Source organism: Notechis scutatus, chromosome 1 (genome assembly GCF_049901735.1).
Source record: "Notechis scutatus isolate UNSWTSFEM ecotype Mainland chromosome 1, rNotScu1.2, whole genome shotgun sequence".
Lineage (NCBI taxonomy): Eukaryota > Metazoa > Chordata > Lepidosauria > Squamata > Elapidae > Notechis > Notechis scutatus.
Genome location: NC_142009.1, coordinates 312850840 through 312867441, shown reverse-complemented (window position 1 = coordinate 312867441; position 16602 = coordinate 312850840). Strand labels below are relative to the sequence as shown.

General features: G+C 37.2%; 1 protein-coding gene across 12 annotated transcripts in view; it reads left to right on the top strand.

Annotated features, from left to right (window-relative positions):
* Positions 1 to 16602, top strand: part of SYNE2 (spectrin repeat containing nuclear envelope protein 2) — a 238090-nt gene that overhangs the window by 97567 nt on the left and 123921 nt on the right. For 7 of the 12 annotated variants that reach the window (XM_087952298.1, XM_087952301.1, XM_087952305.1 and 4 more), the window contains 10 exons: positions 2620 to 2886; positions 4806 to 4931; positions 5734 to 5987; positions 6462 to 8580; positions 10644 to 10966; positions 11812 to 11956; positions 12398 to 12616; positions 13812 to 14077; positions 14879 to 15047; positions 16279 to 16422. In XM_087952298.1, coding sequence (XP_087808424.1) covers positions 2620 to 2886; positions 4806 to 4931; positions 5734 to 5987; positions 6462 to 8580; positions 10644 to 10966; positions 11812 to 11956; positions 12398 to 12616; positions 13812 to 14077; positions 14879 to 15047; positions 16279 to 16422 — 4032 coding nt within the window. The remainder of the gene's footprint in view (positions 1 to 2619; positions 2887 to 4805; positions 4932 to 5733; positions 5988 to 6461; positions 8581 to 10643; positions 10967 to 11811; positions 11957 to 12397; positions 12617 to 13811; positions 14078 to 14878; positions 15048 to 16278; positions 16423 to 16602) is intronic. The other 5 variants (XM_087952300.1, XM_087952297.1, XM_087952299.1 and 2 more) reach the window with 3 other exon arrangements.

The window sequence follows — 16602 nt, the reverse complement described above, 5'->3', positions numbered from 1 at the left end:
AATGTTGCCATTTTATGGTATCTGGAAAGTGTGCCATCTTGGTGGCTGCTGCCGCCCCTGGAACAAGCATCCTCTCAGAGATACAGATGGCATCCACTTTCCTGGTTTCTGAAAAGCCCCTGAAGGCTGGATTTGGTCCTAGGATGGCCTTCAACTGAGATTAATATGTTGTTGGGGCTGTCATGCTGAGGGGTTATATTTTGTCAATGTTTTTAACTGTTTTAGTTAGTGTTAAATTTTCTAAGCTACCCAGAGACTGCTAGAGTGATAAATTTAAACAAACAAACAAACAAACATGGGCTAAAAACTGGATAACCCACAGAGGGCAACAAAGAGATGCAGGCAACTCTTAACACCAAATTTTTGCAGTATAGATGCGTAGCTTCTATTCCCCACCAAATACCGTTCAATGCCCTCTTCTATTTTGTTATGCTTTCAGCAACAAGTTAATGTCTTATCCAGAGGAGTTACAATGTTTTTGGATAGCAAGCCCATAGTCTTTAGATAAGCAGGAACATACAATTATAATCAGGGAAACTAACGCAGAGTGACACTTTACAAATGCAAAGCTTTCATAACTGAGGCCTTCATGATTCTTCTGGCAATGGTCAATCTATATAATCTATAATACTATCCACATAAATTGATGAAATAAATTCAAGAGGTAGACAAGCAAGGTATTTATAGGATGGTTGCAGCTGGCAAGACACAGTAGAAAAATACTCAGAACTAAGATAAACAGATACAAGAACCATCAGCATTTGATTTCGCTTATATCTGCCATACTGGGTGTTTTTCCTCAGATTCAACTTGTGAAAAGCTGAACAGTCCCGTTCCTTCTATCAAATCCATGGGGATAGTGTGTTAAAGATGCTTCATTCCAGGGGTGGGATTCTCCCAGTTCGGACCGGTTTTATAGAACCGGTTGTTATGATTCTGCACAATTCGGAGAACTGACAAATCGTGCCCCTGGCCCCTCTCTGCCCACCCCTCCCCTCCCCTCCCAATCAGTCCTTATCACGCATGCGTAACATCGTGCATGCCCAACATCACTGACTGCATTCTTCCCTGCCCAGTCACTCCTTAAGGTATTTCTTTTTTTCCCCTCCCGATGATCAGCTGTTCCTGTGCTGGGATTCCCCTCTCTGTCTTTGCCCAGGAGGCTTCCCTGAAGCCCAGGAAGGCAAAAAGTGGAGGGGAGGTGCAGCAACACCCTTCCGTTTTTTTGCCTTCTTGGGCCCCAGGGAAAAAAACACCCCCCGGGAGGCTCCCTTGAGGTCCAGAAGGCCCCAAAACAGAGCATGGGGATGCTGCATGCACACCTCAGGCTCCATTTTTTTCCTTCCTGAGTGCCAAGGAAGCCTTCTGGGAGGAAAAACGCCCCCCCAGAAGGCTCCCCTGAGGCCCAGAAGGCCCCAAAATGGAACACAGGGAGTGCTGCTGCTGCAAAAAAGAAGCCACGCCCACCCAGTCACATGGCCATGTCCACCTAGCCACACCCACAGAACCAGTTGTTTAAAAATTTGAATCCTACCCCTACTTCATACCATAGGGCCAATGTAACTTGTACATGTTTCAGACATCAGTTGTATTATACTGTCTGCTGCATTCTCTTTCTCATCCAAGAAGCTTCTTTAGTGGGGAATGGAAGGATTTATACTCATTGCAGACAGCTGGTCATTTGTATTCTTTTAACAAGTCATTGAGGTCACCTGGAGGTTTACCTGTCATCAGGGTCACCTGAGTGGTGCAAATGAGTGTGGAACCTTCTTGGAACTGTTGAAACAGCTGTGATGTAGACTAGAGATAGATGATGTCATATCCCCCCCGTTGAGAGAGGGCTGTTCAATTATGACATAAATGGCCTCTTTGACCCCTCTTTCAAACCACTGGTTTTCTCTGTCCAAAATGTGGACTTCGCTGTCTTCAAAAGAGTGGCCTTTCATCTTTTAAATGCAGATGGACTGCTGAATCTAGTCCTGATACAAACTGTCAGGGAGTGCCTGTAGTTTCAAGCGTAAGTCTTTCCCAGTCCAGTTAGAAGATGCCAGGAACTCAACCTATCAATTCTGTATGTGCAATATCCTACATTTTATTACAAAACTAGTCCAGTGCTCCCATTTCTGATGGAAAACAGCTTTCCAGACAGAGGTGCTTTCTACACAATTGCATTAACCAGTATTGCCTTACGTGACCTGAGCTCTCCTCATAGATACTTTCTCCAACTGCAGCAAAAATACGTAAAGGCAGAGGAAGACAAGCCCATAGCCCCTTTGTATGTCAAGCTGCATCACAGTATAGAGAGTAAACAGACTGAATCTGGTTAGTAGGGACCCATCTCCTCAGAATTATAAGATTACAGCCATAGAAGAAGAAAACTTTTAGGCCAATTAACTTTGTCAGAGCTTTGAGCAACCTTCTCCATCCTCATAATATTGTTCCTTAGAGAGCTGTCTGTGCAGATGTGCTTTTCTCTGACCTTTACCACCCCTTTATTCTATTATTCTTTCACTATCTTTCCATTAAGAAAGCAATTGACATTTCAGTACCTGCTGTCCCGAGAAGGTTATGATTTTTCTCTCTTTCCCCTCCTTTCTCCTCCATTCTACTTCTACTTAGCAGGAATTGAAAGGCAATTTAATGGAAGCCCACAATTTCCAAAGTTCAGCAAGCCAGTGTGCAAAGCAGCGGCGGAAATCAGAGCAAATACTGGCGGATGATTATCCCAATGAATCTCCGCAACAGCAGCAAGGCTATCAAAAGAAATTGCAAGCAACATGTGCCTGGTCAGAAATGCCTCAAACCATTTTGCCGTTAATGAACGGAAAGGTAATGGAGGCTGACCCTACTGCTTTGCCCATTATACATCCATCTCCGGAAAGCAAGGTAATAATCTCTGTTGTTGCACAACTTCATTGAAGGACTTTGTTAAGTGCTATTCTTGTCTACTGCTACCTCTTCAGCCAGGATAGCCATTAATCCATAATTCAATCAATTTCATCCTTCCTTTTTTCAGTTTCCAATAGTGGTGGGTGGGCCACTGGCCCAGGAATACTGGTTCATATGACGCTGAGTAGAATAAACTTCTTTTTAGTGTTAATTCCCTCTAAAATAAGATTTGGCTTTTGAAATAATGCTTCTTTTTTCTTAGTTTCACATGTGCATTTTCAGATCTTTATTTTGTGTGTGTGAGAGAGAGGGGGGGGAGAGAGAAAGAGAGACTTAAAAACCACAACTGAGAAAGAGAAACAGAAAAAAGAAAAAACGTGAAAAAAGAAACAACCAATAAGCAAATAGTAGAGAGATCTACAGCATTATCAAACCGAATGGTCAAATAAAATATCAAAATAATATAAATTTTGTTCCACATATTTATGTATCTTACCACATTTTAAAATATTTGTTCTTTATCAAAATCAAATTAATATGCAGTTATTAAGGGGATAGTCAGGTTTAATAATATTTAAAAGAAAATGGTAGGTTGGAAGGGAAATTCAACTTTTAGAATTTGTTTCATTCTATTATATTTTCCAAATTTTTGAAGTTTAACTGTTGCCACCAAAAATGGAAAAATAGTCTGATCAGATCAGTGCATTTCCAACAATTTTTTAAAGAATGCATTGTCTATTTTGGCAATTAATACTGGTGTAATGTACCATTGATGAAGTATTTATTTACTTTACTTATTCTTTAATTGTTTAGTCATAACTCAAAATCTCAACCTTGGATAGTAAACAAAAGAGTAAAAATCAAAGGAACAGGTCCAAATAGTAACTAACAAACATATTAATTTACTTTACTTTAAAACCAAATTGCTGGAAATGTTGACAACAACAAGGTACCTTCTTTCATTCTTGGTGGTCATGCTCCAAAGCGAAAAAATATTGGAAAATAATACAAATGTGGTTAGAAGAGTTAATTGGAAGCAAAATTGATTTTGTCCCAGAATTATATCTTATAAGGATAATAAAAAGAAATTACAATAGAAAGATAAAATATCTTATGTTACACGTATTAACACTAGCAAGAATTTCCTATGCGTACCTGAAGATTTAATAATTAAAAAAATCTTCAAGTGTGCGGAAGTGGATAAATTAACCATGGAATTAAAAGGGAAAGTAGATACAGAATACTATGCAATATGGGAAACATGGTATATTTGACAATGAAGAGTTTATATTGACTGTGGTTGAGGTTGAGTGTAGGATGTATACAAAATGCACAGTACTTTTTTAAATCATATTATAAAGGAAAAAAAATTATTAACAAAATAATAATTTACTTGAAGTGCAATATTCACCATAAATGTAATATTTTTCTTCCATTGAAATTCCCATTATTGCACTCTTGCATTTGTCAGCAATGAGAATTTCATCAGAAAAAAACCAGTTGGTCCCTCAACATGGTGTCTTGTTTGCATTTGTCTATGTCCAGGAAGGTACAGACATTCCAGGTTCCAAAAATGAATTTTCTTTCTTTTTTCTTGATTCTTGACTGCTAAGGTGATCTGCTAAACATGGTTAACTAGCCAGATGTTGTTTTGGGGCAGGCAATGTTTAGGGTATTTTTTCTAACCCCTCCATCCTGCAAGGGTGGGCAGTAATCATCTTAGCAAGAACAATGAGTAAAGTGGAGAGGATGTGACTTAAATCAGGTGGTCTTGCTTCCAGCAAGATTTGTACTTGATACCTTTTTCTTCAATTAAAAAAAATATCTGGATAATTGATATAGGAGTAATTAGTTGTTCCGTAGATTGCAAAAGAATTTATGCCAAATCAATGCAATTACCTGTTTGAATTTCCCAGCAGGGTTATCTCGAAGACGAAGCAATTGCTGAGTATGCTAATCTGGAACAAAAGATCAACAAAGTGAAGATTTGGACTGCAGAGTTAGATATTGTGTTAATGAAAGATCAACTGAGAGAAATGGAGGTAAGAAAACAATATGTTCATTGGCATAGGTGTAAGCACACTGTTAGTCCCTGTTATATTCTTATTCTCCCACTCGTCTGCTCAGGCACATGAGAGCCTCATAGCTATTTCTGGATAGTGCAATCTCATGTCATTGGATACATGAACATTTCAACAACACGAAGGGGATAATAGCATTGATTGTTCCCACCAATTGGCATCCTTCTGCCTAAAATAGCACAGGAAGAGTTTCTATGAGTGACCTCACCTACAATGGTGCTTAAAAATCTGCGCACCCATTTGAACTTTCCACATATATGCATAAATGTGACCCAAAATGTGATCTGTTCTCCATACAAATCCTAAAAGTAGAGAAAGAGAATGTGATTAAACAAATGAATTGAAAACTTGTACTTATTCCTTTGTTTTTGAGAAAAATGATCCAAGGTTACATATTTATGTGTGGCAGGAGAAATGGGAGATGTCTTTTCCTCTTATTTTTAAGAAGGGGTAGAAAATGTCATGGGCAATATGGAGGAAATGGTCATAAGCACATGCAGCTCATTATAATAATTTCCTCCCTATTGTCCATGACATTTTGCATTTTGCCCAGGTCCCTCTTCACCTTAGCAGCTTCACTAGACTTGGTGCCCTAAATGTGGACTTTGGGGAAGTATCTGACCATTTCTAGTTAGTAATACAATACGTGGTATATAGGTATTTCATCTGATCTGATCAAAAAGACATGAAAATGAAAACAATCCCTTTTTTTAAAAAAAACACAAGACAAGACCCATCCACCCCATCTGATTTTCTGTCATAGGATTTGTGTCTGCAGCTAGAAAAGAAGAAAGCCCAAGCTTTGTCAGTGTGGCCAGAACACTCAACGGTGACAGAAGAAAGTCAGCCAAACCACCATGTTACTTCTTCCAGTTGGGACGGACTCCTGCAAGAATTAATGGCTGCTAAAGAAGCCAAGCAGAATCAGTTTAATTTAGTCAATCGCTACCATGAATGTCTTGCTACTGTTCAGTCTTCAATGAAACATTTATTAGCAGAAAAAGAAAAGATATATACGTAAGTTCCTGGACCATGTTTCTACATCCGTTGGATCTGATATAATTAACTTAATTTATTGTTAATGTGTACACCATAGAGATGAACCTTTTCTTTCATTTACTTTGTAATTTGTTGCATTCCAAAAGGCTTGGGACAGACATAGAATAATATGATTTATATGCAATACTAATATCTGAACTTTCCTATTGTGGCTTAGTAAATCAACATAGGATAGGAATGAATAAGCATTGTAGTTGCAGCAATTATTGCTAAGCTATTGTTTATATATAAAATCCCTTTTTGGAATGGTTCCGATTATATTTAAATGTTAAAAGCATACATATTCATCCTTAGTAATTACATCCAATGTATGGCAGAGCTTCAGTGTAATTTTATATATATGAAATAATACCTGATTAGTGATTGCATGTTGAGTAAATTGACTTTCCAAAAAAAAGATTAAAGATAGCTATGTCTGTTTTTCTATTGCAGAAGGGGGCCTGTGGAAGACACAGTTCTTCTAGACAATTTGAACAAATTGTTGGCTTCTCTACAAAAAGAAAATAGTCTTTTAGACAAGCTGAAAACTGAACAAGAAAATCTTTCTAGACATCTGTCCACTCTGGACAGAGAATTAGTGCAAAGCCAAGTGGATCAAGCAGAGCAGTGGTGGAAACAAATGGGGGACTGTCTTCAAAAGAAGCAGTTCTGTGTTGCAGCAGAAATGGATGAGTTTAAGCTTTTCATGGACAAAGCAGAGGAGCTCCAAAGATGTTTGCAACAGCAACATGATTTGCAAACAGGCCTGAGTGCTCCTTGTACAGAAGAGCATCCATGCCCTATCTCAATTCCTTTAGAATTGCACATCCTTAAGCGAAACATTTCTTTATTAAAAAGAAATGCAGAAGTACAGATGAAAAGAATGTGGAGCAATCCAGGAAAAACAGCCTTAGACAACACAATAAATGATCTTCAGAGCCAGGTAGAAGAATTGGAGCAAATAACCCCTAAAGAGAATGTCCAAATAACTGATAGTCATCCCCAGACATATGAAATAAGGAAAGAGATAGAAGATGCCATTTTGGGGAACAAAATTTTAATGCACCATCTTGATGAGAGGGTAGCACTCTTTCCAGATGATCTCCTCTCACAAATTAAATGTTGTAAGGCTGTAATCAGTGATTCTAAAGAAAAAGAGCCAACTTTTATAAGGCTAGCAGATGAAGCCCAGCATGTTGCTTCTCACATGCCATCAAAGGAGAATTCTGCACTTAGCATCCTTTCACATGAGTTGCAAACTGGTTACCAATTCCTTATTTTGAAATCGTCTCAGAAGTTACAACAGCTGGAATCTCAGCTTGGAAAAAGGGAAAAACTTTTTGCAAATATAGAGAAATTTGAAGCACAACTTCAGAAGATCATGGCAGCATCTAGCTTAGATATTGATAAAACAAATATAAAGTCTGAATTTGACCACATGCAGAATCTTTTAGAAAAGACTCCCAAGAAGGTCCAGGAGATGGAAGCCCTTGTAGATGCAATCTGCAAAGATTCATCTGAAGGATTAAATGCTTTTGAGCAACTGTTTTTAAATGATTGTTTGAAAAGTCTGAGAAGTAGAGCAAAGAGGGCCCATAGGGTAATTCAAATTAAGGGTCGTTTAGCACAACACAAAATGGGTGCCTATCAAAAATTCTCAGAAGAGATAAGGGCCTTACAGCAGGATCTAAGCAATTTTCATTTTGATGAGCTGGAACTAAGTCCAGATGAGTTACTGTCTAAGAATCAAGTCATAAAAGATAAACTGAATATGTTTAAAGAGAGAACTTTAGCCATCCAGTCACGTTTATCATACCTGGACCAATACCAGGAGTTTTGGAAATGGCTGGATCCGAAATGGGATACATCACCACTTGTTGATCTGAAAAATCAGTTCTGCAAAGCAAAGGATAACCTTGACAAGAGAGGTAAATGTCTGAAGAATTTATTTGCAGAATATGACAGGCATCAGATAGTCCTAAGTGAGATTGAAGCTATAGTATCTAGTATTCAGAAAGAATGTGGTGATTTAAAAGATCTTACCAGTTCTACTCCTGAAGCCAATCTGATATTGGGGAAAAAATTGATGTGGAGAGTTGAACATGCCAAATATATAACTCAAGAAGCATTCAAGCTATTCAAGAAAAATAAGTCATTTAGTGTCTCTCTCAAAAAGGCCAACATGCAGCAAATAAAGTCCTTAGATGCAAAAATAGATGGGCTGGAACAAATTACCTGTTCTGCGATAGTAGCTAATCAAGAAATATGCAAGTACAAACAAGGTTTCCAGAGTAAGCTGGGCCACAGTTTAAGGACTTTAAAGCAAATTCAGTCTGAGTTCCAGCAGCCCGTCCTACTTGACTTGAAAATTCAAATGATTCCCTATGAAATGATGTATTGCAAAGTGCTTAAAGGTGTTATAGAGGCAGAAATTCATGCTGCTGAAGATACAATAACTAAAGAGAAATCATCTACAAAACAAAAATGCCTCCATTCTGAGAGTTTAGATAAAGAAATAGAGGAATTCCAAAATCTGAAAATACAACTGAAAGCAGACTTTGCTAAATACACAGTAAGTAGTCCTTACAGTTTTGTTTCTTTGTAAACAACTTTACAAACTTTGGTTGCTTCCATGTAAGGATTGATTATGAAATACCATGTTTTTTATCTATATTTTACATGATATCCATGTAACAGATTTTACTTCTAGGCCTTGTAAGTTCTCCCCCACTCCCTCCCTCCCTCCTTCCTTCTCTTAATAGATTAATAATGACACAATTGCAGATCCATCTTAGCTTATACTGAAAGAAATCGAATTTTTTTAAAGACTGGTGATACTATTAAAATAAGTAGAAGGGTTTTGTAATTCAATGTACTAAAATGTCCTGGGGAGACCTTGGAATTCTCTGAGCTTGGTTGTTTTCTTGCAGATGTTTCATTACCCAACTAGGTAACATCTTCAGTGCTGTACATTGCATTGCATTGCAGTATATTGCATAATATATACAGGGCTGTAAAATGTCCATTATTAAAAGCATGTATTTTTGACAGTGATTGTAGTGAATATCTCAATACTTCTCAATGCTTTTGCTCTGACATAAGTACAGTAACAAAATATTCAAATCTGTGACTGTTAATGACTTGCCATCCAAAGGACTGGCTTCTTTTCTACGACCCTGTCAGTTTATTGAGATGTTTGATGGATTTATAGAAGCTGTTATGAACAAGTTCATTTGCCATTTTATCCTTGACTTTGCAATGTCCTTCTCACTACCAGTCTCCAAATATTTTGAGACACATGGACATTTTTATTTAGAATAATATATGATGGCTTTGAATAAATAAAAGCTTATGGATACTTCTTTGATAGTAGATATCTGTTCAGATTTATATGTATTTTTAATTAAAAAAATAATAATTCAACTTGTTTTCTATATGAACTAAGCCAACTGTAGCAAAATTGATATTTTCTTATATTTTTCTCCTTCCCAAATTTGTTAGCCTTCCATCACTCAAATAATTTCTGCATTTATTAAATGCCAATTTAAAGTGGCAAAAAATTAAAGTGGGTTAAAAACTTTTTAAAACAATATGGAAGCTAATTAAAATATATACAAACTAAATATAAATTTAATGATAACCATGCAATTTAAAAACAAACAACAGCTGACCAGTGAAATACACAGCAGAACCTTTTTTTCAAGTTGTTTTAACTTTGGAAAATTGTTAAAAACAGCAAAAGGTGGGCCTAGGCATCTGTAGGCTCTTTGACTATCAGTTAAAACAGGGGTGTCAAATTCGCAGCCTGTAAGCTAGATGCATCATGCGCTGGCCATGCCCAGTGTTAAGCCTGGATTCCCCAACTGGTGTTAAGGAAAACAAACTAAACAGAATGTGCAGCTAAGTCAGATAGGAAGACAGGTAAATGTGTGAGATAAGCCTTCTCGTTAACACGCAGTAAAAATACAGATACGCTTGTGCTATCAAAATTATAATTTATTCCATTTAAGAATTATAGCATAGTCATATAAACAGTCCATTAGTCATATACCAAATTTCAGTCAAGTCTTGTCGAGGATGCAAAGTCCGTGTCGAATAGCCAGTGTCAGTACACATATAATAAATCTGTCCAAAACTTATCTTCTCTCCGTTGAGAAATCTTCAAAGTAATCCAACACTTCTTCTCCTCCCCGATCCAGCAAGAACGCAGTCTCCAATAAGCTAGCCAGTAATTAGGGATCAGTAAGCCAGAGAGAGCCTTGCTGCTTATATAGTACTTTTACAGCTGCACCCTTAATTACATTCCTTTAGCTTAAAGTCACATACACTTTATCTGACAAACCATGATTCATCATTTTATTATCTTTACCCAAAACAGTTAGGGTAAAACAATGTTATCCCTAACACCCACCCCCGTTTTAGTGAAGGGGAAAAAGTTGTGATACGTCATGTGATGACAATGTGTCGTTGCAAGTTTGACACCCCTGAGTAAAAATTCCACCAGCTAACAGACACGGAGTTAGATCAGGGCTGCAATGGTATGCCTTGGAACTGTAATTCAAGAAAACATTTGGGAGAAGAGAATCATTTTTCAGCTTGTATAATAACGTTGCTTTTAACTATTTATTTGTGCAGGAGGCTTTAGATGAAGCTTTTAAAATGGTGAAGTTTTACAACAAAGCTGTCGAAAAATCTGCAGATCTCCTCAGTCAGTGTGAAGCCTTTCTTTCCATTCCATTGCTTGATTTACCTAAACTAGAAGAATCTCGTCTTGACTTTGCCAAGAAACAAGAAGAATCCGAGTCTGCAAAGGCTGAAGTGGAGGCATTAACCTCTACTCTGAAAAAGTCAATTAAATCAAAAGCCAAACTTCAGATGGAGAAAACACTTGATGATCTAACTGCTAAGAATTTGATTATAAAAGAGCAGAGCCAAAAGAGAAATTCTTACATACAGAGGTAGGATGAACTTTTTCATCATTTCAGGGATTTATGAAACTGCCCTATCTGAATCACAGCACTGATCCATCTATCCCAGGGGTGTCAAACTCAATTTCATTGAAGGCTGCATCAGGGATGTGGTTGACTTTGGGGGTCCAGGTGGGCATTACTGGGTGGCTGGGTGTGGCCAACTCGACGCCACTCCCCAAACCGGGCCGAAACCACACTGGCCCAATCTTTCCTCATCGCATTGGGTAGACCAGGACGGTCCCACGGGCCAGATCCGAACTCATTGCAGGCTGCATCTGGCCTGCAAGCCTTACGTTTGACACCCCTGATATTTGACACACCTAATATTGTTGGTGATTATTAGAGTGAATGATGAGAACAATTACCCCAGAGATTACCATCCTTATCTGGACATGCTAGAAATCAAACGTGACCATGTTCTGAATGGAAGATGTGTTTTGGTCCTTTGAGCTACAACCAGGGGTGGGATTCAGCCAATTCGGACTAATTTGGACATATTTGTGCTGAGCAGTGAGATGAAATAAAATTAAGAAATCTTGACTGGGCGATTAGCTTTAGAGCAAAAAGGAATTCACAGCTGGTCACAGTTTTACTATGTTGCTCACCTGCTCATGATTCAGTAAAACCCACCAGCCTAAAATAGTGGGTTTGGAAATTCTTGTGCATTCTCTTGTAAAGTACTGTTTAAAATACTATGTAAAATGATTGGGAAGATCTGTCAATTTCTCTCCTATGTACCACTTTTATTTCTACCAGTAGTTAAAAGCTGACTGCATAATTCTATTATTGGGATCAATTTAAATAATCTTATTTAAATACTCTTGCATCTGTAGGTATATGGAAAAATATCACAGTTTCAAAAACTCCAAAGAGAGGATATGTGATGAGCTTAACAATGCAGAAAAAATGCTTTGGAAGTATTTGTACTATATTCCAGTATCTTACAAAGATTCTTTAGTACATTCAGAACAAAGCAAGGTGAGGACTGTCGTCATCATCATCATCATCATCATCATCTCCATAATTTAATATTTTATGTATTTTTATAGCTTATATGTCTTCAGAACCATGTTTACATTAGAGAATTCAATGCACTTCACACTGGCTGTAACAATTACAGTAATTTATATTCTGAATAGTTATTAATGTTAGTCTTCAAAGGTTAGCTGACATCATGGTCAAAATGTGGGTAATGGATGCAAATCTGCATCTACAACACATGATTGCAAAGATTGTAAAGAAGCAGACTTTTTGGTGACTCCTTCCTTGCTGTGAAGTGTACAATTTTAGATATTATTACGGGTGCTTGAGATACTTTGGCTTGATTGTCGCAATTTGTTTTTGTACTCTGCCTCCCCCCCCCCACTAGATGATTGAAACTCAATGTTTATACTTTACTCTTTATACTCTCCTTTATAGATGCTATTGTCCCAATTACTTTCAACCAAAGAGGAGCTAATGAAGTTGAGACGAGACTCACAGTCTCTAAGCTTGATGTGCAAAGAAAACGATGGAGGGTTGATTGCACCCATTGTATCAATGCTGTGGCTGAAATGGCTCTGTTTGTTCAATATCACAAAAGAATGGGAAGGCAAATGTGAAGAACAGAACCAAGAATGGAAATCTGTCAGTGAAGAAGTGAGTAATAGGGGAACACCTGACTGATGTTTTCAAGCTCAGTTGTAAAGTGGACTTGTTTGATTGTCTTAAGTACAGACAGGCTGAAGAAGATAAAACTGCCTGGTTTGTCACATGAAAATGAATAAAGGATAGAGCAGTGGTAGTACAGGTAATCCTCTCTTAACAATGTAATTGGGACTAAAGACTTCATCACTAAGCATTCCAGTTGCTGTTGTTAAATAAATATCGTGCAGTTGCAGCACTTTGCCTTCATAGGATTATCATTTGCAACCTCCTGCTGACTTCCCCATTGACTTTGCTTGTTGGACTTGGTAGTGAAAGTCTCAGGTGGGGATCACATGACCACAAGATGCCACAATGATTGTAATGAGAGTTGGTTGCAAGGGCCCAAATCACAATTCACATGACCGCAGGGATACTGTGAGGGCCACAACTAGGAGGAATAATTGTAAATCCCCTTAAGACTTATATACCGCTCCATAGTGCTTTACAGCATTCTCTGAGCCGTTTACAAATGTCAGCATACAAATTGCCCTCAACAATCTGGGTCCTCATTTTACCAAGGATGAAAACTGAGTCAACCTTGAGCCCGTCAGGATAAAACTCCTGGCTGTGGGCATAGTTAGCCTGCAATTCTACATTCTAACCAGTTCACCAACATGGCTTCTTGTTGAGCACTGTTATAAATTTAAAAGGTCATGAACGATTGATTGATGAACAAGGACTACCTATACACAAAATAATGCATGGTATGGAGAAAATATAGAGCTTAATTTCTCTTACTGGAATCTGGGGTTATCCAGTAAAGCTGAATGGTTTTAGGTTCAGTGGCTATTAGTAGATAATAGACATTGTTGTACTTTGTATTGGTGATTAAAGGTGATTTGGAATGAAGTGGCTATAACACACAAGCATTTCATTTTGCAGCTTGTAGTTGCAGCTGCCATTTTTATACTTGTATTTTAAACAAAAGTAATATAGTAAATCCCTTACCATTATATTTCTTACATAAAATGAATACATTGATAAGAGCATTACTGCAAATATTTGTAGAAAAATAAGTCCCCCTGTATTAAGAGGAATTTATTTCCAAATAAGTGTGAGTAGAAGTGCAACTTCAATCTACTTAAATGTCTTTTCCATGTATTCCCCCAAATCAATATTTCTCTTTTTTTGCTTATTTTCTCTCTAGCTGGAACGAGAAACAATTATTCTAGACAGTCTTCAAGAAGAGCTGCCTGAGAGCCTCCAAGACAAACAGCAAGCAACCAAAGAAGAACTGGAAGAATTTCTGGAATCCGCAAGCAATTATATAGAAAATTTGGATACTGAGAAATTATTGCTACGCTTAATACTTTGCCGATTAAGGTACATTTTGAGTGTCCCTGGGAGTTCGCCTGGAAAGGAAAGCCTTCCTATTGTCTGTGAAATTCAAAACATGCAGCAACGAACAGAAGAGTAAGTATAAAACAGACTTGCTGAGTGAAGTCATACAACATTTTGTACAAAGTTTAATTCTGATTTCAAAATACATTCTGATGGTTTTTTGTTTTTTTTACTAATTTGAATTCCTTAACTGCCTGAGGAATTCTGGGCATTGAAGTCCACAAAGTCTTAAAGTTGCCAAGGTTGGAGAGCCCTGATCTAGATTATCTGGCAAATGTGCATAAGTTTCAGACAGAGAGGTATTTATATATATATAAAAAATAAAACAACAAAGATTTATTTCTTCACCCAAGCCTTCCCAAAATGAATGCTGGAAGAAAGTTTTGATATCTGTTTACACCCAAGTTTTAAATGCAATGTTTTATTAACTATCGTTATTTCATGTGATGCTAGTACTGATACTTTCTAGAACCTGCCACTTTGCTTTGCATTTCACTTGAATTTTATTTTTGCTTATTCCATTCGTGTTAAAGAAAGGGAATTGACACAAATCTTAGAGTTGCCGTGATTCCTGGTCTCTTATTTGAACATAACGGGTCATTCATTCACTTATGAACTCATTCATTGAATTTGTATATCTCTTGATTCCCAACAACTCTGGGCAGTTCACAAGAAAACAGAAAAACTATAAAACAATAAAAAAATAAGCAAAAGGAAAAACTAGGAAGCCTGCAAACGTACAAAAATCTAAAAATGGGCTACACCCTTCCTAGTTGAAAACCTGGGGGAAGAACCAGGTCTTCAAGGCCCTCCAAAACACCAGAACACACAATCTCCTTCTTCTTAATAGTATTTCTAATGGAATTTCTTCAGGCTCTGTCAAAAGGCTCAAACAGAAAAAGAGGCCACGCAATTCGAGATGGTATCCCGGACTGAGTGCAGTGAAGAACTGAAAGCTATGAAGACTTCATTACAGGGCATCATATCCCAACTCTGTGGCATAGATTTGGAAACCCCTACCGAAAAGGCATTGAAACTTGAGGTTGGTAGAAAGCTGCTTCTGTAGATAGTGGACTTTAGATAAAGTACATTTGCTGGGCCATTTGTTTGCTTTAGATAAATAACATACTTTCCAATTTTTGAGTTGCAAATTGGTGTATCATTGATCTCTGGTCCTTCCAATAGTCATAATTATTAGAATTGTGTTGTCCTTTATTTCCTTCTACATTTAACTGCTTAACAAACATGGTATCCAGATGCTGTCATCTATACACATTTAACCAGAAAAGGAATGCAATGGAAAAAGAGGTTTTTTTTCCATTGCATTTAGAAATCTTCTTCATAGATGGCTTATTTAGATGGGCCAAATAAGCCATACATGAAAGAGCATTGAAAAGGCTATATAAAGAATTACAGAATGCTTGTTTTGGAACAGATTTTTGAAGGTGGTGTAATCCAAACCTTTGCATAGTCCAGAACCAATGAATCTTTCCTGCTGGCTATCCAGCCAATCAAGAAGACAATACTATTTACACAGGTAATCTGTTCCACAAACACCTTTTCCTATTAAGAAACTTCTTCCAACATTTAGTCAAATTTTGTTTCTTTGCAGTTCTTACCCATACTCTTTATTTTCACATTTGTTCTCTTACTGTGAAATAAAATCCAATATTTTGATATCTTGGAATTAAAACAAATAATTGTAAACGAAATGTATCTCTCAGCAAGAGATCCAAGTTATTTGGCAACAAAATGTATTTCACGGTTGTTCATGCCAAAGGATGTAGACCAGATTGAGTTTCTAGGCCACAAATATTAACAACTGTCAAGTTTGTTTTATCCTGTGAAAAAGATATCCTTCATGCAGAACTGGAAGGAGCTGTTTTGTTTGGATATTTTCATTAAGATGACACCAAAACAAATGGCCCAGCAAATGTACTTTTGGTCACCTTTTGTTTTTAGGGTTTTTTTGTTGTTGTTGTTGTTCTGAATCTGAAAAGCTCTTTATGGAGCTTAAATCAAGCAAGCATTGTGTCTCCTTTAGCATTTCGTCTGTCAGTAAGCCCTGACAATACAATGAAAAATATTGGGTTTAATGTAGTCTCAGTGAATTGAAAAGTATGATATAAAACAAAGTAAGCATCTTTCAGGTTTTGCTCTGCAAAGCTTTCTCATGAAAAATAAATAAATCCATTTGTACCTTAGATATAGTGGGAGAGGTTATTTCCTCCAACCAATCTTGAAGTAATTTCTAATTTTTTTTTTCCTGTTAGGAGATTCAGAGAGTAGTTGATAGCAAGAAGCAGATCATGGACAACCTACAAACCAAGTTCACTGAAATATATAGAACAGTCCCAGTTGGTATTGAAGAGCATTTGGAAGACTGCAAGGAAATGTTACATGACCTGGAAGAAAAGGTAGCACCATCCTACTTGATTGTAAAAGTTAGGGAAACTTGCTGAAAGTCCAGATTTATTCTAGTTAGTTGTTGTTTAATTCTCTAGCTTCCCATGCTAATAAATTCCATCTAATTTTTATTGTTCACTATCCCTTTCACTAACCTTCTAGGCAGTATTTTAAGAAATCCTCAGATAATT